This window comes from Diceros bicornis, chromosome 17 (assembly GCF_020826845.1).
Source record: "Diceros bicornis minor isolate mBicDic1 chromosome 17, mDicBic1.mat.cur, whole genome shotgun sequence".
NCBI lineage: Eukaryota > Metazoa > Chordata > Mammalia > Perissodactyla > Rhinocerotidae > Diceros > Diceros bicornis.
The window spans coordinates 60435979-60462333 of record NC_080756.1 but is presented as its reverse complement, the minus strand read 5'-3'; the positions used below and the strand labels follow the sequence as shown (position 1 = coordinate 60462333).

Sequence of the window (26355 nt, the reverse complement as noted above, 5' to 3'; positions counted from 1 at the left end):
ATGTCCCACTGGGTCAGGAAGCCAGGGAGGCATGACCTGGCTGCATACCACTTGCTTGCTGTCACCTGAGTCCACACCACCACCAAGACTTCCTGACCCATTTACAGATAGAGGGCCGGTGTGGAGCTGGGGGACCCCCTGAGCGAGTTCTCGTGAGCCTGGTTCCCCCCACTCCCCAGCAGGGCCTCGGGCTTGCCAAGAAAGAGCTGCAAGGCTCTTCTCCCCCATCCGCTCCCAGCCACACCCCCACCAGGAAGTCTTCCCCCGAAGCTGCGTGGACCCATGTCCAGCTGGGGAGGCTCCTCTGCACCCTTGTCCAAGGACGGCCACCTGAACACCAGCAACCTCACGCTGAGATGAAGAGGCCGGGACCCCAAGGTCTGTTCCCGTGCCTCAGACAGCACAGTCCTCCAGCCTGCCACCCCCACCTCAAGCCATCCTCTGTACCAGCCCTGTCACCAGCACCCCGTTTCCCGCAGCGCCCAAGTTCCTCAGGCTGTCTGCATGGAGCCAGGCGTGCAGACGGCACCAGGCTCTTGGCTGCCTCTGCTCATGCTGCAGGGACTGGTTTCTATGCCACCCAGGCCTATTGTCTGGCACTGGCACTGCCCTCTTCTCCCCTCTCCTTCCCTAGCTACCCCCTCCCCAGTAGAATCCCAGCTCATGTCCCCAAAGCTGTGGAGTCAGAGTTCCCTGTGTCCTGTATCTTTGGGCTGCTCAGATGTCCAGTCCCCAGCACCTCCCAGCCACAGCAGTTACACCCAGGCAGGAGGCAACAGCGGCTATCTGTGCAGGAAAGAGGGACCCAGCAGAGACGGGCCCCAGCCCCCATGCCCCAGCCCCCCTGCACACTCACCAACCCTTCACTCCTCCCTCTGGCGCACAACACTTACCTTTCTGCACTCTGACCACAAGCTCCTCACATCAAGTAGCTCTGAACCGTCCAGTGAGCCCCTCCTGGGATTCCTGGAGCAATCCAGACAGCACTGCCAAGCAGCGTGTAGTGGGCACTGAGTCCCCGGTCCCCTGGGATCAGGGACCTGGCACGCAGCACACAACACAGGGGAGATGGAATGCCTGCCGCTGCCGCCACTGCCAAGGGGACGGGGCTGCTGGGTCAATAACAAACTGAGAAGGAAAGAGGGAGGGACAGAGGGAGACAGATAGGAGAGGGGATAAAGGGGAGAGGAGGAGAGAGCGCGCCTGTGCGCGAGCAAAGAGACGGAGCAATGGAGTGACAGCTGGGGGTACATCTGTGATGACAGCGACAGTAGCACACACAGGCGAAGGCGCACGCACACAGGCGCACACACACCAGAGGCGCTCGCTGCCGGGAGGGCAGCCCTTACCCTTGAAATGCTCACATTTCAGTGGAAAAAGGTGCCTGTGGATTAATCGTCTCCAACTCCAGGGAGGGGAAGCTGTGTTACAGGCACCTCCATCTTCCTTCCCCAGCTCCTCCAGGCTCTGCCTGCCCCCGTGCCGCCCCTCCTCTGTTTCTCTCGCCTGTCTCCCCTTCCCTTTGGGAAAAGAGGGGCAGGACCCAGAGGGCAGAGAGGCCCCTGGGAAGCTGGGTCTATCTCCTGTTCAGAGATACGCGGGGCAGTATCTCCCATCCTGCCTGTGGAGAAGGGAAAACTGCATCCTTCCTTTCAGAGGGTGACTTCTTCCAGAGAGGATAACTGGAGGGACGCAGGTCCTCCAGAAAGGGGCCCTGAGCCACACAGAGCTACTGTCACATGGTCACGCAGAGGTCACTGAGCCTCAGTGACCCCAGACCAGGGCTATTTAGGGGAGCGAAATGCCAGGGTGGGCAGGCTGGGTGCCTCGGGGCCTGCTGGAGCTGGTTGCTAGGCTGTCTGTAGTGCCCTAGGGTGAGCCCTTGAGGAACTCCCACCTCACCAGGCTTGGCTTCTGGGGCTCCTTGCTCTTATCTGCATGGGGTGGGCACACAAAGGGGAGACTGGTATTTGAGAGCTCAGAGGCCTCTTTACTAACCAACAGGACAAAGTAGCTGGAAAAATGGATATTCCAAGAGACGGCAAGTGTCTAATCGGAAGGCAAGGAAGCCAGGACTGAGCCAGAGGAGGAGCCCCAGCCTGGGGCACTGAGCCCTCAATGACCCTTCCTGGCATCTCCTAAAACCTGCCTGACACTGGAGGCGTGGCATGTTAGCAATATGTCGGGGGTCTCCCAGTGTCCCTCTTCCATTTTGCCTGCTTTCCTCAGGGGATTTGCCATCAGGACTGGGGGTGCAGGTTGAGGAGCCCCCTTGACTCCTCCTGACAGGACGCCCCTACACCCTCCTTTCTGTCTGCTCTGGGCGACACAGCAGTGGAGGGCTCCGACTGCTGTCCCAGGAGGAGACAGCATCTTACCTCCTGGAAATTCCCTGCCTCTTACCCTCCGCAGGTGTCACGTGCATCCTACCCTTCAAGCCAACTGCTGCCACCTGCCCCTAAACACACTTCTGCTTCCCCCGCTCCGGGAGAGCACGTCATTCCCTGAGTCTGGAACACTCCTCACTCATGGGTAGCCTCCCCTCCTTAAAAACTCAACCAGAAAGTCCTCTCCTTTATGACGTTTCCCTGGCTAGTCCATGGACTTGGCCTTCTTCTTTTCTGATCTGTGGCCTTTTTTTGGGCCACCCTTGTGGTTCTTACCACAGACAATGTATGCAGCTTTTCCTGGTGTGGTTCACCTCCTTTCCTATACGGTGAGCTGTTCCACAAGAGGGGCCCTGCCTCGCCCACGACCCGGTGCTGTCTCGTCAGCTGAATGAGGAATGAAAGGGCAGAAGGAGCCCAAGCCTAGGCATCAGGGGACCCAGAGGCTAGACTCTATTGCTCATTAACTAGCTATTAGCTAATTACTTAACTCGACAGCCCTGGGCCTTGGTTTGCTGCCCTGTAGAATGAAGAGGTAGAATGATTGAGATCTCTGGTCCTCCTGCCGTCACTGGCACTCTATGACCCAAGTATTCCCTGAGCACCCACCGGCTCCCCAGCTTGTGTTATAAAAGGTGGGCCCCTCCGAGCCCTGCAGCTCTCAATCCAGTTAAACACACGGTCTCCAGGCCACGTTATCAAGGCAGAAGAGGAGGAAGGACAACGTACATATGAGAACTGGGGGGTAAGACGGAGTTTCTGACTCCTCGGGAGCATGACCCCTGACAGGGATCATTTCTCTGTATGTGTGCATGTGTGTGCATGCATAGCTGTTCTGTTTTGCTGTCTGTGATGACAAAGCAGCACTGAGGCAACAGCCAGGACGCAGAGCAAAGAGGTACATCTTGATAAGCCGTCTGCCCCCTGTGGACTTGTTGAGGCTCTTTGTCAGGTTGTCTGCCAGCAAGCAGGAGATCGTAAAGAAAAGCTGCTGTCCACAGCACCGAGATCATTGTGGAGGGGCAGCCGAGAGAGGGAAGGCAGGAAGAAGCCCATTGGAGGGAGGTTGGGTGGGAGGGAGGGGAACAGTAGGAGAAAGGGGATCTGAGATTTCTCCTCCTCCATCAGGTTGTGGCAGGTCCTCTGGGGACCAAGGTCAGGATCTAATACAAGGATCCACCTTGCCCAGGCATGTCTGGCCGCACGCCCAGTTGGGTAAGCAAATGTGGGATAGGTTGCAGAAAGACCAAAGAAAAGACCTGGAAACAGCGAACAAGACATAAGGGTTTATTGGGAGTTACTTACAGGGAATGTCCAGTGGCAGCCAGCTGGACAGAAGTGTGCACCTGCAATGGTGGGTGGCTTGCTTATATAGGCAGGGGGGTTGTCCCTGGTATGGCCAGCGTTCCCCAGAACAGTAGCTCACTTGGAGGGGCTGTGTTCCTTTAAGATGTGATGTTCAGGCCCTGGATTGTTACAAATCCCAGCAGCTGGATATCTTGCCCAGAAGAGGGCCAGAAGGACTCATGGTTGCATGAGGGGGAGGTCTCCTAATAACTGCCCCCCCACCCCGCCCCAAGGAAGCAGCCAGGAGAGGCCAGGTGCCTCACATTCCCTGGGCCCCTTTGCTTGGATTTCTCTTCCCCCCAAGTTCTGAGCCTGTCTGCAAACATACTAGCGTGAGGTATTATCTCCTGCACATGCAGGCTTATAGGACATCCTGGGAGGGAGGGCGGCCAGCCTGATGCTCCCTGCAGGTAAAGGTCCAGTGAGCTCTGACAGTAGCTGACTGCCTGAGCAAGTGAACAGGGATCCGAGGGCAGCCCTGGCGGCTGTCCCAGGAGAGAAGGCTGGGCTCTCTCAGTGTCTGGGGTGGAAAAGCACAATTTGGGTTGTGAGGCAGGAGTTGAACAGAAGGGTTTGAAATGATTAAAGCCACAGGGTGCAAGCCATTAGGCATGGCAGAATATAGTCGATTTGTTGTTAAAGGTGTTCCGTGCTCCTCACTGCCCCTCCCATTCTATACCAGCCCCTGTTCTCAGCATCTAACAGTTCTTACCGTGAGGAAGTTCTTCTTTGTGTCTCACGTAAGTTCCCCGTTTCTTAGGATTCCCTCCTAGGTCTTCAAGGGAATCAGAGCACAGCTGACTCTCTAGGATCTCGAGTCCAGCATCTGTAGGAGGGTGGGCCTCTATAGGGGAGGAAGGAGTGCAGCAAGGTCTCGAAGACTGGAGGTAAGGGACAGAGAGGTCTTGTAGGATTTGCTTCCCAGTCAAGTGGCTGACTCAGTGGAATTCACAAGTGTTTGTTTATTTAGCTCAAAAAATATTTATTGAGCCCCACTATGTGCTAGGTACTATTCTAGTGCTAGGGATCAGAACTCAACCCCCTTGCCTGCTGTTAGCTCCCCAAATGGAGCTGTCAGTAGTAGGCAGTTGGACTGTCCTAAATTCTGCAGAGGATCCCAGATGTAAAGACCCAGAGCTTGCTTTGGAGGAGCTTCTGGTCCAGCCGAGATGGAACTTGGTAGGGGAGAATCAGCTTGGTGCACCACTCCTCCCATTTCTACCCAAGAGCCTCAAAAGCCTGTTACACTAGAGAAGAATTAACCCACACCCTCCCGAGACTCCCTGTGGTAGAATCATAGAATTTTCTCCAGCTCAGAAATCTCATGATTCTACGAGACTTGGCACCGAGCAATCGGGTAGAGAGGCAGTCTTGCTTTTGGAATATTCTGAGAGCTCTTTGACCCTGGAGGACAAAGACGGGGGTAAATAAACTTTCCTAAATCCCAAAGATTTGATCATTCTAAGCATTAGTGACTCCCCTCTGACAATTTTCAGAAGGTTCTGCTCCTTCACTCAGCCTTTTTCTACAGGTGAAAGAAATCTATCCAAAATGACTATCAAGAGTGGTTTTACAAGGAAGAGTAAGGGGAAAAGACTGGCGGGCCACCTGCAGCCTTAGAGAGAAATGTGAGAGGGAGAAGAGGGACATGGCCCCCAACGCTGGGCCCCCAGCACATGCCTCACCTACTGATCGCAGGCTGAATCTGTGTCTCTTGTCTTTGTCATGAACCTAGAAGTGGGTCTGCCTGTCCCCTGCCCACCCACTCCTTTCGGCCACCTGGACATCGAAGCAGCAAAGAAGCCCCTAGAGAACTCAGATGTTCCCATATCATAGGACCTATTCAAGAAGGCAAGCCATAACTTCAGCCACAGAATTGCCATAAGATGCCAAGGGAGGGATGGGCCTCTCAGGGCCTTGGTTTCTTCATCTGTAAACTCAGATGAGCTCTAGAATTGCATTGTCCAATATAATGGCCACCAGCCATAAGTAGCTATTTAAATTTATTAAAATTAAATAAAAAATTTAAAATTCAGGGCCTCAGTCACACTAGCCAAATTTCAAGGGCTTAAGAGCCCTATGTGACTAGTGGCTTACTGTATGGAACAGTGCAGATCTAGAACAGAAAGCTCAATCAGACAGTGATGCTTTACAACAGTGGTTCCCAAAGTATGGTCCCTGGACTAGTAGCACCACCATGACCTGGGAGCACTTTAGAAATGCAAGTTCTCAGGCCCCAGCCCAGACCTACTGAATGAGACTCTCTGGGGACTGGGTTTCAACAAACATTCCAGAGGATTCTGATGCATGCTAAAGTTTGAGAACCAAGGCTCTAGTCCAGAATAATATTCTCACACATCATCTCATTTGAGCCCCAACAATCTTATACTCATTCTGCCTTTCTAGGGAAAGTATAATTATGACCCATTTTGCAACTGACAAAACACATTCAAAGATCACAGCCCTGGCAAACCCAGGGCTAGAACTCCAGCCCCTTGACCCTTCCCTGGTCTCTTTTTTTTTTTTCCTATCAAATTTTTCTAGGATCATTCCATGTTGAAAATACAAAAGGATGCCATTCTGTGTCTCTGTGCCAGGCAGGAACTCCAGTCCACTTTAGAAGAGCCAGCTGAGTCTCAGGAAGTCAGAATGATTGTGATGGAAAATCTCTCCAATGAATAGTCATTGAGGTGACATCGAATGTCTCATGAGCACGGCATAACAGGCTGGGAGCCCAGATCCATCCCCACTTTACAGAGGAGGGAACTGAAGCCCTGAGAGGGAAGTGCTTGCCCACGCCTCTTGGCGCCTTCCTCTCAGGCCGAGAGAACAGTGAGGTTCAGAGGCTTAGGGACAGACTCTGTGAGTCCTGGTGCTGTATTTAGGGGCTGGGGGCCTTGGGCAAGACACGTAATCTCCGTGAGCCTCCATTTCCTCAGCTGTGAAGTCCGCATCATAATAGAACCAGTCTGCTGTAGGGATGAAATAAGCTCATGGATATAAAGGTGCCTGGCACTCAATACATTTGTGATATTATTATACCAGACAGTGGGAAGTCAGCCTAGTTTTTTAATTCTTTTTCTTTGCAATATAACCTGCCTTTTCTTTCTATTCTTTGGCCCCAGATTTCTCTTGCATGTGAGCATCAGCGTGCGTCCTTCAGGCCTATTTGGGAACCAAAGAGGCATGGGTGGCCCTTGTAACTGGCGTCATCAAAAGAGTAGTTTTTGTGAGCTGGTAGCGTCTCTAATTTTCTGGAACCTACCTGCAAACCTGGGTAAATCTTGACTTTCAGCAAGGAAAGAGCCTTCTTACAAGTGGGGGAGACCTTGAGCAGGAATTGGGTGCAAGAGAAGTTGTACGTCAGGCTTGGCATCTAGGAAGCCCCATGAGTTCCCAGCCCGCGCTGGCCCTGAGTCCCAGTCTCAGCCCACTACTTTTGGTTATGTGACCATGAACAGACATCTCTCTCTCTGCCTCTATTTCCCTCCGTGGGAAAGGGGAGAATGGTCTCCCCCGAGCACCCGGCTTGAGGTCCCTGAGATCCGAGGATGAACGCCATCCTGGCTGTTCTCTGGAACCTGGGCCTCGCCTTTCCCTTGGGGCATTTTCTGGTGTTGTCTGCTGTGGAGAGACAGAAGCCACCAGTCTCTCTTCTTTTATCCCCACCCCCACTCCCCAGGAACCTCAGTTCACAGGCTGCCGTCTGACTCAGCTCTTGCCATCCGCTCTCTGCCCGGGTGCTCTCTCTCCCCTCAGTTCCTGCTGATGCACCTCCTCTCTCTAACTTGAATCTATTTTTTTCTCTCATTGTCTCTTCTCTCCCACCACCCTCTTCCCCAAAAACACACACGGTCTTGCCTGCCCTCTTCCTGCTTCCTTGTAGCAGTGGGCGTCCAAATGAGGCTGGAGTTCCTGCAGCTCATGTTCTGGGCAGCGACACGGCAGGTGGGTGCGATGGTGCCGGGCCAGCTCAGGGCCAGAGGACTCACCAGCATCTCCGGGTGAGGAGGGGCTGCCCCCACTGCCTCTCAGCCTACCTCCTGGGCCCTCAGTCAGCTCTCCCGGGTCCCTTCCTTCTGTCCTTTCTTGGGTCCCCAGGGCCTCTGCTGCCTCCTTACCCCAGTGCTCTCTCTCAGCTCAGACCCAGGGGCAAAGGGCAGGACACAGTGTCCCCTCTGGGCCTGGCCTGCATTTCACGCCATCTCTGCTGCCCCAAAGCCACCACACAGCCCCACCCACCTGGCCCCACAGGTTTCTCCAGCCAAGATCCAAGCCGTGAATGTGGTCCGGGCTGCTGAGAGCTCTGCCTCGCATGGTCCTTCCCATTCCACCTCTTCCTTTCCCACCTCCACTTCCCCAGATCCCTCTGGCTCGGCTCTTCTAGGCTTCCTAGGTCTCCTCTCCATTCTCCGCGAGCACCTCCAGCCCGGAATCTGCCCCCACAGCACTAAGCCTCTGCTGTTCTGTGGCCCCCTTCACTTGTTGCTGCGTCCTCACTTTGAGCAAGTTTAGGGAGCCACAGAATGAAGATGGAAGGGATGGGAGGGGATGGGGCACCAGCCCAGTAACCTGGGGTCAGCTGCCCCATCATGCAGGATGACAAAGAACAGGAGCCTCCGGAGAGGCTCCATGAAGCCAGCCCATGAGGCTTCCAGCGAAGCACTGACCTCTCCCCCGCCCCCACCCCGTGAGCTGCAGGGGCCATGGATCCCCCTGAGGAGGCTGACCCTGTGAGCTTGGGCTGCTGCCAGCCAGCCAGGATCCTGCTTCTCAGTGCCCTGACCCCACTGACACACACCCCATGATGCATACACACCACACACGACACTCACACACCCCACATATATACCATACATGCATACATACACACCACACAAATACCCTGCGCATACAACACACACATACCATACACACACCACATATGTCATACACAGACAGATATACACCAAATACATATACAGTACACACACGTGCACACACAAGTATACTGTAAACACATATCCACCACTCCCTACACATAAACACGCAATACAAATGTGCCACACACACAGCACTCTGACACGCTCACACATCACATATCTACCACACAGGCATACACAAGTTATGGTTTCTCCTCTTCCTTCCAGTGCAGCACTGTGGATGGGCCGTGCCCAAAGAGCTGCCAGGACAGTGTAAGTCCTTCCCCGGTGTGAAGAGGGTGCAAGTGGGAACCATAGGCCCCTCACCTCGCATCCTCTCGATGGGCCAGCTCCCCTCCTTCCCAATTGTCCTTCCTCCCTGCAGTGCTGGGCTCCACAGAGGGCACCTTTTCACCAGATGTCGAGGCCCGCCTTCCCAAACCATCAGGACAGGCAGGAGAGCCAGGGGGTCAGTGGTAGGCCCAGCCATGACATCCTTTCTGGGTTTCTTCCCAGGACCTGGACTGCTTCGTCATCGACAACAACGGGTTCATTCTGATCTCAGAGAGGTCCCAGGAGGTAAGGTATTGGGGAAGTGGAATTAGGGAGGAGTCTAGTCACCCAGCAGCCATGTCAGTCAAAGAAAAGGCTAATGGCCCCAGGAAGTAATCTGGGGTTAGAGCCAATTAGAGTAAAAGGTCTGAAGAAAACAGAATCTCTTCTTGAACCCAAAGTCAACATAGCAAATTTACAAAATTCAGACACGTTTCGACTCAGATGGTCAGAGAAAATATTAGGTCCTTATTTGTCAGTAACTGGCCTTCTCCCATGGTTGGTAGAGAAATTGTCCACACGATGAGGAGAAGCTCAGCAAAGCTGCCTTTCAGGGCCCATGTGTTCCGTGCTGTGCTGTACCACCCTCTGGCCTGGCCTGTGGGGGCCCTCCTCCCAGAGTCCTAAGCACCTTCCTACTGCTCGTTGTCTCACTCGGCTCTGTCATCCCCCCCTTAGTCCACTCAGGCTGCTATAACAAAAAACCTCAGACTGGGTGGCTTCTCAACAATAGGAATTTACTGCTCACAGTCTAGATGCCAGAAGTCCGAGATCAGGTGCTGGTGTGATTGGGTGAGGGCCCTCTTCTGGGTCACAGGCGTCTCATTTTGTCCTCACCTGGTGGAAGGAACACAGGAGCTCTCTGGAGTTTCTTTTTTAAGGACGTTAATCCCATTCCTGAGGGCTCTGCTCTCATGGCCTAATCACCTCCCAAAGGCCCCACCTCCTACGGTCACCTTGGGGGTGAGGTTTTAACATGTTAATTCTGGGGGACACATTCAGGCGACAGCACCCTCCCCTTCTACCTTCATTGGCCCAGAGGGCCAGGCTTTCCCCACTTTGTGCTCTCTTCCTGCCTGGACCTCCCTTGTGGAAAATTCTATTCTAACCCATCAAGCCTGGCCCTCCATTTGCTAGAAAGGAATAAAAGAACGGAGGCAGTCCTTTCTCACCTAATAGCTGGCTGCAGACCTAACCCTTCCTCAGGCCAACGGATGTCCCCCTGGATCCCTCACGTGCTCAGAAAGGCAAAAGAGAAAGAACAATCATAATTGTGGATTTGCTGAGCCCCAAAGTGGGCCTCAAAATCAATTGTTTAGCCAGGAATCAAACTAAAAAAGAAGCTTGTTCAAACCTGAACCAAACCTAAATATATTCACCTGAAATATTTCCTTGAAACAAGCCAGAAGCATTGAAATTACTTCCCGCCTGAACCTCCCTGGAAGGGATGTAGTGGGAGTTTTGCCACTAATTAGATACATGACTTGATTAATCAGCTGCCAGCATCTGTGCCTCTGTTTCCTTCTCTCTAAAATAAGGTTGCTGGACATCATGATTTCTAAAGCCACTTCTCACCTTGAGGTTCTCAGTGACTGGGGTATTGGCAGAGCTGCCAGGGTCTCCACGCCTGGCAAGGCAGCCCTCTGGCCTCATGGGAGCAGGGCTTAGGGTCCAAAGAAGCGTCAGAACACAGCAGGAACCAGGGCCTAGGAAGGAGATGCAGGAAAGAGGGTAACTGAGGAAGGGGCCCTGCTTCCGTGGGGGTGTCTCAGCAGGAGTGGTGAAGAGAAACGTGGTTTTCTCGTTTCCTTCTTGGAAGGAGTTGGGGGCGGGCTGACGACCATGCTGTTCGCAGGACTCGAATCATTGTGCAGAACTGCCGGTCACTCATTTTGGTCCCCTGGACGCTCTGCTTTTCCTCTGTCCCCCTTCATGCCACCTTTAGGCCACGCACTCTTCCCTGGACAGAGTGCCAGTCCATTTAAGTATTTCTCAGTTGCTCTGGGAGAAAATGGGTGATGACAGAAGTTGAAACCAGGGGTTGGAACGAGGCTTTAGGATGACTTGATGCTCTCAATCATTCATGCGCTGACCTTGCTGCTCTGGAAACTGAGACTGGCCGTGTCTCCAGGTCCCTATGGTGTTGGCTTTCAAGGGTCAGAGTTTCAGGGAGAGCGTGGAAGGCTGGACATGTGTGCAGAAGGTGGCGACATGCAGGGACAGGACAGCCAAGGCAGGGAGACCATGCCCTGGGGCGGGCGTCAGCAAACGTGTCCTGTAGAGGGCCAGGGAGTACTTATTCAGGCTTTTCGGGCCAGGTAGTCTCTGTCACACCTGCTCAGCTCTGCTGCTGTAGCTGGAAAGCAGCTGTGCAGAGTATGTAAATGTGTGAGCATGGCTTTGTTCCAGTGAAACTCTATTATGGACACTGAAATGTGAATTTCATATAATTGGTCTCCTGGGCAGTCATCCTCCTGCCGAGCCCCTACCGCAGGCCAGGGCAGAGTTCATTCACTTTGCTACACTTGGCTAGTCTTACAGAATTAGGACCCAGGCATCCAGGATCTGAAGGCCAAGGCCCAGGAATCCTGACCCTGGGCTAAGTTCCCAGGCTGGGATCAAGGCTCTGGGATGGCAGCGTCTCAATAGGGCTCAGTTCCTCTTTCCTCACTCTGGACACCTCTGACCCTGTGACCTGAGCTGTGTCATGTTAGAAGAGACACCAGGGGAATGACACGCAGGCCAGAGAACCAGTGGTATGAGCAGCCCCTGCACGATGCCTGATCCTTGGGAGATACTAACTGTGTGGGGAATTGAACCGGCCTAAAAGCAAGGCATGGAAATAGTGGGCACTGGCTTGGAAGGTGGGGGAAGACTGGGTGGTGGTAAGCCTGGTGCTAATGCTGCTAGTTTGGCTGTCCATCTATCCATTTTGGCTTTTTTTTTTTTAACTCATTCATTCGACAATTCTGTAGTAGTTATCCATTGCTGCATAACACATTACCCCAAAAAGTGGTGGCTTAAAACCACAAGACTGACTATCTCACAGCTTCTGTGGGTGAGGGATCTGGGTGTGGCCCAGCTGGGTGATCCTAGCTTCAGGTCTCTCACAGTGAAGGTGTCAGCCAAGGCTCGACTAGAGAAAGGTCAGCGTCCGAGCTCCCTCACATGGGTGTGGGCAGGGTTCAGTTGCCACATGGGCCTCTCCATAGGGCAGCTCCCTCCAGGGCTGCTTGCTTCATCAGAGTGAGCAGGCCTAGAGGACCAGGGAGAGCGTGAGAGCAGGCTGGAGGCACAGCCTTCAGAACCTAATCTCAGAAGTGACTTCCCATCACTTTGTCCACATTCTGTTCATTAGGAGCAAGTTACTAGGGCCAGTCCACCCTCAAGGGGAAGGGCTTACAGAAGGGCATGACTACCAAGAAGTTGGGGCCATTGTGAACCCCTTCAGAATCGTCCCACCACAAACTCCTACCCACCTACCCAAACCTGCCCAAACCCAAGCATACCCAAGTGCCATCAAGGGCCACATGGCCGGGCCCCTCCCCCAACTCAGTCATTCCTCCCTCCCCCTTTTTATCCCTAGGCCTCAGAGCATGGTGGGGGGACCAGCAGCAGCAGCATCTAGGAGCTTGGTAGAAGTGCAAGTTCTCACGCCCCATCCCAGACTAAGGGAATCAGAAACTCTGGGAGGACCAACCGTCTGTGCTGTAAGAAGCCCTCCCGTGAGTCTGATGTGTGAGGAAGTCTGAGAACCACTGCCTGGGCCTTAATGCCAGTTGCTGTTGATCTGGATGCACTTTCCCCACTGGGCTAATGCGTCAGAAGGTCCAGGCTACTTGTCCCTGCCTAGCTCCATCCAGGGGCCTGGGGAGGGAAGCCTGTCACCGCTCCAGATGCAAAGTTTCTTCCCAGACAGAGTCCTTCCCAGCCCTTTCTCACCCAGGCCCCCTACCCAGCACACGGTGCCGTGCAGAAGCTCCAGGGCACCGTCTGCAGCCTGCACGAGGGAGGGTGCTTGGCTCTCTTCTGGTCCTGGGGGTGTTCCAGGCCTGCTGATTAGACATTTGGCCCCACTGGGCCTCTCTTCCAGCCCAGGGCTCATTCTTATAATAAGGAACTACAAATGACAGGATTACAGCCCTCTATTTGGGGCCTAGAAAGAGAGCAGACAGCTGGGGCCAGGATAGTGACAACGGCTTCCTGGATCTTTGTAATGTTTGCAGTGACCTGTCACCCTGGATTTGGGGACTCTAAGTCTCATCATTTGCCTGTGGTAGCTCCTCCCATACAGGAGCTTCAAAATGGACCTCAAAGAGGGTGGGGCCTAGAAAATCAGACTCTCCGTCAAGGCATCTCTCCCTGAGGGACTTGACTCTCTCAGAGGGCACAGCACTCTCTCCCTCCACGCCCCAGCCCACAGAGCCAGGGCTGGCAAAGCCCTCAGACTTCTGCCCTCACAGGGCCTCTGACCTGCGTCCTGCGCGTCAGCTTCTGTTTTCCTCTGCTCCCCTTCTCCTTCCCTACCCTCCTGTACACCCAGCCCAAGCCCTTTGTCTTCCTCTCCCACTCGGCATGGCAGGCTGTCTCCAAGGCACTTCCCGTGCGGTGCACTGGGTGCAGGAGAAACCTCCAGCCTCCCTGCTGGGCACGTGCTACTGACCCTGCCCCTCCAGCCCCCGACTCCTCACCGCCTGCCTCAGCACATCTTGGAGCTCCCCTGAGCTCTGACAGCAGCCCCCCACTTCACCTGAACCAGGCGGCTCTCCCGAGAGTGCGGTGCTGGCACCCACCCCTCCACGTTCTTCCCGGCCCCACTGTGGGGCCGAAGCCTCTTGTCAAGAGACTGGGCAGTTCAGGGGAGTCGGGTAAGGCTGCACGCTAGGAAGGCATGGAAGGACACTGGTCCCCACTAGGAGCCACCCACAGTGATTTCACCCAGGTAACTCATGTATCCTCACACCCCTTAGGAGGACAAGTCTTCAGAGAAGAAACTGAGGCTGTCCCTAGATAAAGAGGCCATGTGACATTCGCTCCAGTCCGTCACCAGAGTCAAGAGCGCCCCCACCCACCCTCTGGTCCCCCTTTTCTCTGGGGACAGCAGCCTCACACAGCCATATAAATTAGCCCATGCCCAGGGGCTGCTGCCTGGCCAGCAGGAGTAGCATCAGTTCTGCTTTCTTCGCTGCCACCTGCCCATCTGCTTCCTGCTCCAGACTACTGAGTGGGACCTCATGGGACCTCACCGTACTCCCACCTCATTACAGACTGGAAACTCAGGAAGCCCCAGGCCTTTCTGATCCAGCCCCAAGCTCAGACAGCCTAGTGGACCATTGCTTATTTGTGGATTATCCCCTGGGAAAGCAGAGCCCTGCCCTGGTGACAGCAAACCTTGACGGCAGGTAGAGCTCCGGGCACAGGGCCTGGAGCTCCCAGAATCCCTTGCAGCGCTGTGGCTGTAAGGAGGCTCTAGTCCCTGTGCTGTGCTGTGCTTTGGGCACCACCCCGCGTTCTGTCTGGGGGTCCTAAACCGACAGGGTACCCGAGATTGAGTGTTTGGGTCAAGAACTGATCGATTTACCTATTTGAGGCACTGATTCACTCTGACAAAGTTCACATGAAACTGTCAGCTAGCAACTGTGTTCTGCTGCCAGGAACAGAGTCCCCACTATCGAGTCCTAAACAAATTAAAGGTTTAATCTCTCACATAAAAGAATGGATGAAGGCAGCCCAGGCCTGGTTGGTATGATGGTCACTAGGTGTCCCCATCCTCAAAATCACAACATAGCTATAGCAGCTCCTGCCTCCTTGTCCACTTTCCAGACAAGAAGAAAGGAGAGGGCAACAGCCCTGAAAGAGGTACCCCTCCTGCGGAGTCATCTCCTTTAAACAAATTCCCAGAAGTCCCACCCAGTGACCTAGCTCAGATTTCATTGGCCAGCTTCAGCCGCAGGAGAGTCTGGGAAATGTAGTCTTGTAGCTGAGCACATTGCTATCATAGTGAAAGTCAGGATTGCCTTTCTGAAGAAGGGGAGGATGGATACTCTCTGCCAGAGTGACATATCCCAGAAAATCAAGTTGTGCACGTACAGCGGAGGACACGTTTTTTCTAGTGTCCAGGAGCTTGTCTTACTCTTAGGGACCTCCCTTCTCAGAATCAAGTGTCTGAATAACAGAGTTGTTGGTAAATAAGCCTAGAATAAGAAAGAGAAGGGGACAGCCTTGTGGAAATTTGGGCCAGCCTCATCAGGAGCCTCAGTTCCACCCACTGCACTTTCCCAGGGAGCAGAATACTCCAAGCATTCATTCATTTCCTCGTCTGCTCACTCACACCTTCCTTCAGCAAATATGCACTGAATAATAACTGTGAACAAGAACTGTGTGGTCTACGGGGAGCAGGGAGGTAGATTTCTGCCTGCTAGGATCTCGCTGTCTGGTAATGCAGGAACGTACACACACAGTAACCGGAACAGCAAAAAGCGATCCCCAGCTGAGAGTGATCACAGGAACTGCAGGCCTTCAGGTGGCTTCAGGACCTCACTGTGAAGAACAGGTGGGATTGCATGCCTCTCCCCTTCTCGCTTCCATTCTGTCCCTGGAATGCCTTCAGCTCCTCCCTGCTGTCCCCTGCTCTGTCCACTGCCCTCTACAAAGAAGCCTCTCAGGCCTCCCAGTCAGAAGCCACGGACCTTCCAGGCAGAGAGAGAGCAGAGCTCAGACAAGTCTGAGTACCTCGTCGTCTCCAACTCCAGGTTTTCTCCTGTGTGCTTTTGTCATTAGCCTGTCAGTTTCCGAGTGCAGAGGAAGGAGGTATTAATTCTGACCGGAAAGGTGAGAAAAGAAAGACTTCTTGGAGGAGGATGAGAAGGAAAGCTCCTTGGAGTGAGGACTGAAGAAAGGTAATCCAAGCAGGAAGAGCCAAGGCCAGCAGCGTCTCCTTGTCATCCTGGCCGCCACTTACCAAGTACTTGCTGTGTGCCAGATGCTTGGCATGCATTATCCCCAATCTTTCTACTAACGTACCCATGGTCACACAGCAGGCGGTGGCGGAGTCAGGATTTGAATCAAAATCCAATACCTAAATTCAAGCTCTTTCCGCTCTGCCATGCTGAGAAGCCAGCAGAAGCAAGAGGTCAGGGCAAGTGCGGAGGACAATGTAGGAGTAAGGCTGGAGGGCAGTCTGAGGCCGGGGCGCAGCGGGCTAGAGAGGGAGCTAATGCAGAGGGACTTTGTTGGCTTGGAGGAGACGGCCTGGCACGCAGTCGCAGGTGCCCGCCTAGTGTTGGCTGATTGGGTAATGAAGGAGGGGCCGGGGGTGGAAGGGGTCCTCTTTTGTTCTTTAGGAAACAAAGAAGAGAGTGAGCAGATCACAGCTGTGTGTGAGGAAGATTATTCTGGCAGCAGGGACTGGGGACTGGGAGAGGGCCGGGGCAGGAGGGTGAGGGGCTGCTGAGAGGACAAGGGCTTAGGTGAAGTCACTGTCCACAGAGTTGGAAGGGTGGATGACAAGTCCACAGGGCACGATATTGCGGGGTATGCAGGCGGTCGGGGGGACTCCAAGGCAGCTGCGGGGGTGTCAGACCTCTGGCTGGGTGATAAGGGTGCTGGTGCAGGAGACAGAGTCCTGCTCTTTGAACCTTGTTCAACCATGACCCACAGAAAGAAAGACGTTTTACGTCGGATCCAGCACGCACTTCCACACACAGAACATATACAACAAATCAGCTTTCACAAAACCTTGTTTAACCTTACTGCAAGCGGCTCACACTGAATTGTTCAAAGGAATTCTGGACCTTTTTTAAAAAAAAGTCTGACTGCAACCCCTAGACTGATTTCATAGCCAACTAATGGATTATAACTTAGAGTTTAAAAAGCACCGAGAGAGAGAAGATGGCGGGGAGCGGCTTAGAGGAGAGAGGTGGGTGGGATAGGTTCTGGGTGATTATGTTGAAGGGCTTCTGTAGGGAAAACCCAGCTGGCAACTGAAGTCTGGAGCTCAGAAATGAGCCCTGGGCTGAGGTGGGAGATGTACAACTCCTCACCCTGCTGTCGTCTCTCTCTCTCTCTCTCTCTCTGTCTCTCGCTCCCTCACAGACAGGAAGATTTCTGGGGGAGGTGGATGGTGCTCTCATGACCCAGCTGCTCAGCATGGGGGTGTTCAGCCAGTAAGTGGGACATGCTTCTCCCCAGTCTGAATACACACAGAAAAGGCAGGATCTGATGCTAAATGGTCCAGACAGATCTCTGAATCCTGACATCAAAACCCCGCAGCGAAAGCCCCAGAGAGCTCCAAAAGCAACCTTTCTGAAGCCTGGGACTTGACGTGAGGTGGAGAGGGGCATAAGGCCACGTGGGCCCTTAGAGCAAAGTGCAGAAATGTGATTTTCCTCACGTGCACTTGCTGTCGTCTGATCTGCCTGCCTAACGCATGGCCCTCCTGGATCCCGGTGAATGAAAACCCCCGCTGCAGACTTCCCCTGGGGCAGGAGCAGGGTGGGGGATGGTCTAGACTCGCCTATCCTGTTTCCGATTTTCAGAGTGACCATGTATGACTACCAGGCCATGTGCAAACTCCAGAATCACCATCCCAGCGCCGCCCAGCCCCTGGTCAGTGTGAGTGTCACCCCAGACCTTTCCTCCGCCAGACGTAAGCCCTCTGCCTATCCTAAAATGGGGGCACCTGGTCCCTGTTCTCACCAGCCTCTGGCCGCCTGGCCCCAGAGCCCCGCTCTTGACTCCGACCAAAAAGTCCTAACTTCTTCCTGCACCCCCTTCTCCCACCCCAGGTCCCTAGGTCTCATCTTCAGGGCTTCAGGAGAATTGTTCTGGCAGCTTATGAAACAACGGGACCTCTGGCAGAGAAAGTAGACTGTAGCCCCTTTCTTGCTTTGTTCCTAACCTCCCCTCCTAGTGCTGTCACACAAATCATCAGGGATCCTAGAAACGTCACCCAGTGGCTCCTCCAGATGAGGACTTCACTGGCCTTCTTGATGGGCATTGTCCAACCCAGAGGTGTCTGCCCTACAATAGGAATTGCCCAGATTACTCAGCTTTACAATGCTCCCTCTGTTGGGAAGTGCTGGGCAGTGGTGGCAGCAGGAGGGGGAAGCCCTGGGGGTTGTGGTGTCTAATAGTGATGCCAAGGGGAGCACTGTCATCCAGGCCTTTGGGTTAATGGTGTGTCCCCTCTCCTTCCCAGCCCATCTCTGCCCTCCTGACTGCTACCAGGTGGCTGGTGAATGAGCTCTTGCTGTGAGTGAGGGGCTGAAGCTGGGGGCTGGGGGCAGGACTGGGGAGGGGCTCCCATAGGTGTAGCTTATGAGGAAGCCCTTTGAGCAGGAGCTGCCTGAGGTTCCCATGACCCCAGAGGAGGCAGACAAGATCCCTGGGTGGAACTGGCCACGCATGTATGGTGCCTCCTCCCTACACACTGCTGCCAGGGGTATCTCTCTGCTCCACCAGAAGCCTCCAGCAGGGCAGAGGGTGTCCTAGAGAAGAGGGGCTGGACCAGGCACCATGTGGGGGCTCTGGTGCTCCAGCCCGTTCAGGGACCCGGGTGGGGAGGGTGAGCAGGTCTCCACGATTCAGTTCTGCGTCTGACAGGTTCCTGCTGGAGTGGAGCACCTGGGGTTCCTGGCATGTGGACAGGGGGGCCGAGGGTGAGTACACATGACTGTATAACCGAGGATTTAATGTCAAGGTCATTTCAGTCAGCCAATTAGAAACCTGTTACCTCTGGGGGGATGACAGAGAGGATGGGGGACTGTGGAGAGTTCATTGCTCATGTCTCATCCTGCTTGGCCTTTTCTCATCACCTTCCCCTCACTCCTGGCTCCCCTCATCTCTCTGTGTGACATCACACCATCTCGGGACACCACTGCTCCATGTGATATCATTCATTCCATGTGACATCATTCATTCCATGTGACATCACCACCCTGTGACATCCTGACCTCGTGTGACATCATGCCCACCCTGTGCTGGGCCTCGTGTCCTGGACAGCCAGAGCTGTCTTCCGTCACTGTAAGTAGCATCACCTGAGGAGCCCTTGGTGGGTGAGTTGGGAGCTGCAGAGCTGCAAAGGACCTGTCCTCAGCTCTCCATCCCAGGGGTGCATCCAAGAAGGGCTGTGGTCTCTTCATCCTGGGACACCCCTGACCCAGAGGGCCTCTCCCAATTTAAAGCCCCATTCTTTAGGGAGTAGCCCAGATCTCATCCCACACAAGTACAGTCCTACCCCAGGGAAAATAAAACATGCCACCCATCTCCTTGGATGAGAACACTTACGATTCCAAGTGGAAAATGATGATGTGGTCCAGTGGCTGTGACCACATGCAGGTGAGCGGCCACCAGGTCTCCTCATGGAGTAGGAAACAGTAGTGCCCCAGCTCAGGTGTCCGCCAAGCCCTCAGCAGTGCTCTGGGGTGAGGGGGTGGCAGGCGGAGGCCTCGGTCTGGCCGCTGGGACGCTCTCAGGCTGATACACCTCCTGTGACCTTGTGTCTGAGGACAGTGTCCCCCAAAGGCCCGACCACAAATGAAAGAAATGTCCTCACTCTCAGCCAGCTGTGACTCTGCACCACACCCCCAGGAGAGTGGGGCCACCTGGTCTTTAAATGCCAGGGGAAGCCACCACTCCCCTCCCCCGGTGTCGGGCTCCCGTGCCGCACAGGACTGTCTCTCTGTAGCTGGTGTTGCTCAACCCCTCCATGTTAATAGAGCCTTTTCCTGTGGGTCCTGGAACTTCCCCACTGCCTGGCTGCACTCCCCACCCCATCTTTTTCTCCAAGTTTGGCTTCCTGATGAAAAAATCATTTCCACTGCTGTCGTCTCTCTGGCTTGTGCTTCTCTCCCTCCCTCTGCCCGCTCCCACCTCAGGCCTGCTGAGACCTCCTCTGACCCTCAGCTCACGTGGCCAATTCCCTGCCATGTTTCCAGAACTCCTTTTGGAAATCACACCCCACAGTCTTCACAGGTCCGCTCTGGGGGACGGTTCATGGTCACTTGGTGCTTGTGACGGGAACCAGGAACCATGTGTCACAGCCCATTTAGAAACAGGTCCCTCCTCCCCTCTGCACAGGAACACAGGGTGGGGCACACGGCTCCCCGCCTTGTCTTTCTCATTCTGCCAGCAGCTATATCTCGCAAAAGCTGAGAATGATCTGCCTCACTCTGCTTGTTCAGAATTTCTCATCTCCAGGGCAGCTGTCCCTGGAGCCTCTTCTCTCCCTGCCCGCAGGCCTGGTCTGGCCAGTCATCCACATCCTCAGTGAAAGAGCGCTGGACTCGAGTCCCAGGTCCTGGCCTGGAGTGCAGGCCCTGCTGCCGCTTCCCAGCTATGTGACCTTGGGGAAGCCACTCAGCTTTATGGTTGGCATTGTCACTGAGATGACCTACCCACACAAAGTAGCTCAGGTGACGGTAGGAAGGCCCAGCCCTGAGTCAGCCCCACTTGGTACGAGGAAGGAGAGGAGCCAAGTCCCGAGGCTCCTGCAGGCTTTAGCCAGAGCGCCCACTCTTGATCCTGAGGGGCCCAGAGAGCAGAGCAGCCCAGCAGTAGCAGCCCCTGAATGTCAGCTTGACCGTAGGTGAAAGCTGACCATGTGTGCAGACCCTGGCTGAACGCTGCGCTTCTTCCGCTCTCTTCCTGCGCGCTGGCCTCCCCCCTTGCCTTCAGGGTCTGGTGGGAAGTTTCTGGGTCTGGGAGTTAACGAGGCCTATGGCTCTCCTACTAGCCTGCCCTGCCTATTTCACAGATAGGCCCTGGGAACAAAAGGAAAGCATGGAAGGTGCCCTGAAGAAATAGGAGTGCTGTATTAACAAAATAGTGCTGCTCTTCTGAACAAAAGTACTATCACTCAGCCTGTGAGCTGGCCTGTTTTGCTCTCTGCTTACCTCAGGAGGGGACATGGTCCTCCAGGGCAGGGCTTCCAGGGCCTCTGCTTTCCCTCTCCTCAGTCCTGCTCACTCTCCCCTCATCCCTTTCTGAGTGACTCAGGTGCACCACACAGACACCCACCAGGGAGCCCAAAAGGCTGGGAGCTGTGTCTTAGGGGCCCGGGCAGCCTCGGGCGCTGGACCCCACCAGCCCGGCTCTCCCCAGCCCTGGCGGTCAGGTGCTTGGCCCTCACTGCTCTGCTCTCTAACTGGCCACAGGGGTGGAGAGCAGGCCCAGGGCTTGTCTAGGAGCTGCATTTGCAAAGCACCTTAGCTTGCCTTGAGAAATGCCACCTGTCCACACTGAAGGGGAGGGGCGAGAGGAGTAAGGGACTAACGTCTCCCCCTAGGCCATCCCTTGGCACTCCTACTGCCTCTGCTCTCCTCTCAGACCCTGGATATCAATGCTGACATGCCCCTTCCCCAGCCTACAGTGAGGATACAGGCTTCCAAAGGGAGGAAGGAAGTGGCTTTCCTAAGGTCACAGGGCGAGTGTGTCAATCACACACAACTGACAGCCAAGGCCCCTGATGCCCAGGCTGCTGCCCTTTCCACTCTGATCCACTCTGCTCCTTTGATTCTGTTCCTTTTCCCTCCCTGTCCTTCTCCCACCCCACCTCTCCTTTACAGGTCCAGAGAACTTTCCCCCAAGGGAGCCATCTGCAAATGACTAGGGGGCATTTCACTGGTAGTGACCACACCCACCCTGGAAATGTTGAAGCCAAGATCCCCATGGGCATGACTTCTAAGGCCCTTCCAATTTGGGCGATGTTCTTTCTCCCATCGGCGCCTCTGTCTCCCCACAGCCCACAAGCACAAGAAACAGGACGTGCTGCAGCCTTGCGACACAAAGTACCCCGTGTTTGTGCACCAGACCGCCATCCGGGAGACCAACGGGATCATCGAGTGTGGAGCCTGCCAGAAGTAAGATGTGAGACAGCTCTGTCTGTCCTCAGCCTCGGGGCAGGGCTTTGTCACTGACAGGGAGCCGTGTTTAAAGTGGAGAGAAAGGGGGTGCTCTGAGTGAAAGGTCTTTGTTTCTCACTTTCCTCAGTGGAGGAAACACAAGCTGAGGCAGAGGGTGTGAAATGAGGCGGCCAGCTGGGGACAGTGGATGGTAGGTGCGCTGGGCAGGGAACTAAGGAGACGTGGGCCTGAGGCCAGATCCTGCGTCCGCAAATCCGTCCCCACCCCAGGTCCCAATGTCACTCCAGACAGAAAAAGTGATCCCACAATTCCACGTCTGTCTCACTTACACCCGCTTAGGCACAGGCCAGCCCACAGCAGCTCAACTCCATCAGGCGAGCCCTTGGAAGGCAAGGGTAGATGTGAGGGAAAAAACAAGTCATTTCCCCCTTAGAAATCTGTCCATGCAGAGAAGCAGGAGAGCTTGAGGATGTGCTCAAGAGGGGGTGGGCTGGAGGAGGCTTCTTGGCATTGTCAGACCAACCCTGGCATCTCCACCCCTAGGCCTGGAGCCTGTGTGTGGGCCCAGCCTAGACCCCGGCCTTGTCCCGCGTAGGAGCGGCTAGATCCCACCAGCTCTGCCAAGCCCTGGCCCAGGGAGCTGAGGAGGCCAGACTGAAAGTTCTCCCCCCAACCTCAGGGACCTCCCCCCCCCCGGGAAGTTCTGTCCTGGGCCAGGAGGTAATGGCCTCCTCTGGGGTGTCCCCTCAGCCAGCCTTGCCGTTCACCAGGGTCCTCCCAGGATACGCCTGAGACCCCCAGACCTCAAGCAAATTATCTTGTAGTGTAACGCCTCAGACTTCGGCATCAGACAAAGCCAGGTTTCCACCTCTTATAGTGTGTGTGGTGTTAGGAGGACGTTAGCCTCACAACAGCAGTTTTCTTGGGGCTATTGTTATTTGCACACTTCTCAAAGGCTTCTTGTGAGGATAAACTAAATGGTATGGTGTAAAGCAAAGACTTGAGAGCAAACCGATCTGAGTTAAAAAACTGGCCCTGCTGCTTCTAGCTGTGTAAACTTGGGCAAGTTTCTTAATCCCTTCTAGCCTGTTTTCTCATCTAAGAAAGGGAATAATACCAACCTCATATGGTGTGGTGAAGGTTTAAATGTGTGTGTGTGTGTGTGTGTGTGTGTGTGTGTGTGTGTGTAAAGTCATCCATCCCATAGGAGATGCTCAGTGAGTGGCAGCTGTTATGTAATGCACGAGGCCTTGTGCACAACAGGCTTTCGGTACTAATCCCTTCCTCCCTCTTCCCCAGGACTTCTGGGCAGTGTGGGGGCACTGCGCCACCTGGTGGCCAAGCCTGAGCACTGCATGTTCCCCACATGGCCTGCCCCCACAATGGTTGCCCAAAGCAGGGATAGTCACACATCCCTATTTGCTTGAGACAGTCTTGATTTACGCCTGTTGTCCCTGCATATATTAATAACAACTCCTTTCACTCTCAAAAATGTCCTGGTTTGGACTTCCTTGCCTTCTCCATTCTGCTGGGAAAGGAGGAGTGCAACTGCAAAGGCTTGTGGGTAAAACAAGTCAATAGGAGAAGTCAGTTGCCCAGGACTTCCTGTACCTGCCCCTGATCTGACCTGCCTTATGGTTCCGTTCCTTCCTCTGCCACCCCAACTCTACACTAGAAGTCTCCAGAAGTTCTTTCCCTAGAAGCCCAATGTCAAGCCTGCCATGAAGAAGTTCCACGACCCCACCTCTCTCTTTGCTGCAGGATATTTGTGATGCAACAGATTCCCAATAGTAACCTTCTCCTCCTGGTGACAGACCCCACCTGTGACTGTAGCATCTTCCCGCTAGTCCTGCAGGAGGCTACAGAAGTCAAATATATCCTTCTAGTCCTCCAGGGTACAGGGTGAGGGAGGGGTGGAGGTGTAGGAGATGTCATTGAGGGGCTCAGATTTTGAGAGGCAGAGGCCAGCCTCCCTCACCACCAACATCCCACCCTCCCCCACAGCACATTGTTATTTGTTGTCCAATTCTCCCAGGCCCCTGGGTGCTGCCTCCTGATTCCGGCAGCTGCTTGCAAGGCAGCAGATGCCACCAGGGGTAGGTTCTTCCAGAACTTAGTCTCCAGAGTCTCCAAAGTCAGTTCTTGTCGTGAGGTATTTGCCTTAACAGTGAATTCTGCACATAACGCCTCTGTCAAATGTGACAGGATGCGCTCCCAGAAGCTCCGCCGGCGACCAGATTCCTGCCACGCCTTCCATCCAGAGGTAGGGGCTGGAGGGTGGTGAGGAGAGGGGCCTGATCTTCCTCCCCAGATCCTCAGCTCTGTGACTGTGCGTGTGCATTTGCAGATCTGAGTGCATCTGGACACTTATGGAGGCAGCAGCACCTCGGTGGAATACATCCATACACGTGCATTCATGTTTAGGTCCCATGTCATTCAAGTACTAAGTCAACTGTGATCCAAGGGTGCCTCTACAAAGAGAACCACATTTCCCAGGGTTTGGGCCCTCAGTGAATATAATACAGCTTCCCTCATTGTCCTCATTGCTGCTGCACTTCGCTCCAAATGATCTGAGCAAATAGGAGGAAACCATGATGTGCATAATACTAATGGTGAGCACCCACCATGTGGCAGGCCCTGAGCTGGATGCTTTATACACGGTATCATCTTTGCTGGATATGGCTGCCATAAGTAATTCACATCAAATGCTCCCAGAGTCAATGGCTTTCCTGAAGTCATTCTAAGATGACCCTAGATGCACTCCAAGACCAGTGGCAAGCAGAGAAGTCTTGATCCCAGCTCTTGATCCCAGCTCTTGGGCTGAGCGTACAGCCTCTACTTTCCCCTAGAGGGTGAGGGTCTAGGAAAGGTGGCAGAGCTTCCTCCACTTTCTGGGACTTCGTTTCCCCAGGTTTTTGGCTGTTATTAGTCCCAGAGACCCTCCTCCCTACTCCTACCTCATCTTGAATGCTGCTCTCTCATCTCTGCTCTGGGTTCGCAGGAGAATGCCCAGGACTGTGGTGGCACCTCGGACACCTCAGCCTCGCTCCCCCTGCTCCTGCTGCCTCTGTGTGCCTGGGTGCTACCACCCCAGCTGCTGTGGTGACACCGACGCAGTCTGACTTCTGTTTTGACAAGGTGATCCGTCCAGAGACATTCTAAAGAGTCAGCAACTGATGTGGGATTCAGCTCACTACAGTTGGGTTACCACCCAGTCAATGCTCATCTCAATCTTGGGTTAATGGTCCCTGCCTCCTGAGATTGCTGGATGGAACCAGAAACCACTTCTCAAAGACCTTTCAGGGTGCCTGGTACCCCAAGTCTCAATGGGCATCCTCCCATCCTTCCTACCTCCTCTTCAGGAGTCCAGCATGAGCTCAACTTGGACCAAGACGAAAGAATTTAGTTCCATTTTTTCTCCAGAAGTCCAGCCCCAGCCAAATAAAGGGTCAGCTGTTTCTAATGAACCTGGTCCATCTTCAGTAGAATCCAAGGACTTAAAGGTACTGAGAAAGAGTAGCAGAATAAGGCCAAGGGCAGAAGTGAGACGAAGGCAAGAACGTGCCGCCCACCTGAAACACAGCTTTTCCTCAAAGTGAGATGCATGGTGGGGGCAGCTCAATTTCCTAGCTGCTGCTCAAAAAAGTTGTGTGCGTGTGTGAGAGAGAGGGTGGAGAAAAAAGGCAAGCAAGTGAATAGTAAGTAATGGGAAAGACCCAGAATAGGAACAGGTGTTAAATCCTTTTACATCAACATGACTGCATGTGATGTCTGCAAACTGTTGCTATTAAAAAATTCTAAAAACATCTTTGCAAAGACCTAAGCCCTATTATTAGCTCCATATTATAGACCAGGAAACTGAAGCATAGAATTGCAAAATTGGCTCCAAATTATCAGAAGAGTATTATGAGATTTGAATGTGATATTCATATAATGTGCCTAAAACTGCCTGGCATATAGTAAGCACTAATTACACGTTAACTACTGTTATTATATTACCTTGTTTCATGGAGGAGAGGACAAAGAAATATAGTTCGGATGCCAGGAACAATAGGCAAAGGTCATAGGCGAGTGAAAGCAGCAGGGAGCCCTTTCTCCAGCCCCCTTGGCTGCCATAGCTCAGAAGACCTCATCATGACAGGCATGGCAGCATGAGCACTTCCTAATGGTGGCTCCAGCCCCTCCCTGCAAGGGTCCATGGCCACCCACCTGCCTTTCTGAGGCATTAATAAATGTTCTGGCCTCCAACAGCATCTAACCTCAACTACCAACTCCCAAACACCAACTGCTTGTCTCTCTCTAGGACAGCAATCCAGTGTTGTCTTTTGACAGGCTCATCTTCACCACCAAAACAGAGAGAACATTTTCAGGCAAATTTATCAACTGTCTTGGTCACATAACTTACAAACCAACCTTAGGAAGTACTGGGGCAGCTCCTGGCCTTCTTTTGTCTGCTTCATCCCTCTGCCTCTGCATGGCCAGGAGTGAACTATAAAATCTGGAAATCTCTTTCAGAACCAATGG

At 53.9% G+C, this 26355-nt stretch overlaps 2 protein-coding genes across 2 annotated transcripts in view; one reads left to right on the top strand and one right to left on the bottom strand.

Annotated features, from left to right (window-relative positions):
* CACNA2D4 (calcium voltage-gated channel auxiliary subunit alpha2delta 4) overlaps nucleotides 1–24975 on the top strand; it is a 110420-nt gene extending 85445 nt beyond the window's left edge. The window contains exons 27-38 of the mRNA XM_058559129.1: nucleotides 7621–7682; nucleotides 8864–8908; nucleotides 9152–9214; nucleotides 17063–17133; nucleotides 17506–17581; nucleotides 18168–18220; nucleotides 18572–18627; nucleotides 18971–18991; nucleotides 21711–21828; nucleotides 23593–23705; nucleotides 24012–24094; nucleotides 24833–24975. Coding sequence (XP_058415112.1) covers nucleotides 7621–7682; nucleotides 8864–8908; nucleotides 9152–9214; nucleotides 17063–17133; nucleotides 17506–17581; nucleotides 18168–18220; nucleotides 18572–18627; nucleotides 18971–18991; nucleotides 21711–21828; nucleotides 23593–23705; nucleotides 24012–24094; nucleotides 24833–24937 — 866 coding nt within the window. The 3' untranslated portion in view covers nucleotides 24938–24975. The remainder of the gene's footprint in view (nucleotides 1–7620; nucleotides 7683–8863; nucleotides 8909–9151; nucleotides 9215–17062; nucleotides 17134–17505; nucleotides 17582–18167; nucleotides 18221–18571; nucleotides 18628–18970; nucleotides 18992–21710; nucleotides 21829–23592; nucleotides 23706–24011; nucleotides 24095–24832) is intronic.
* Nucleotides 1–26355, bottom strand: part of ADIPOR2 (adiponectin receptor 2) — a 429864-nt gene that overhangs the window by 278781 nt on the left and 124728 nt on the right. The window lies entirely within an intron of this gene.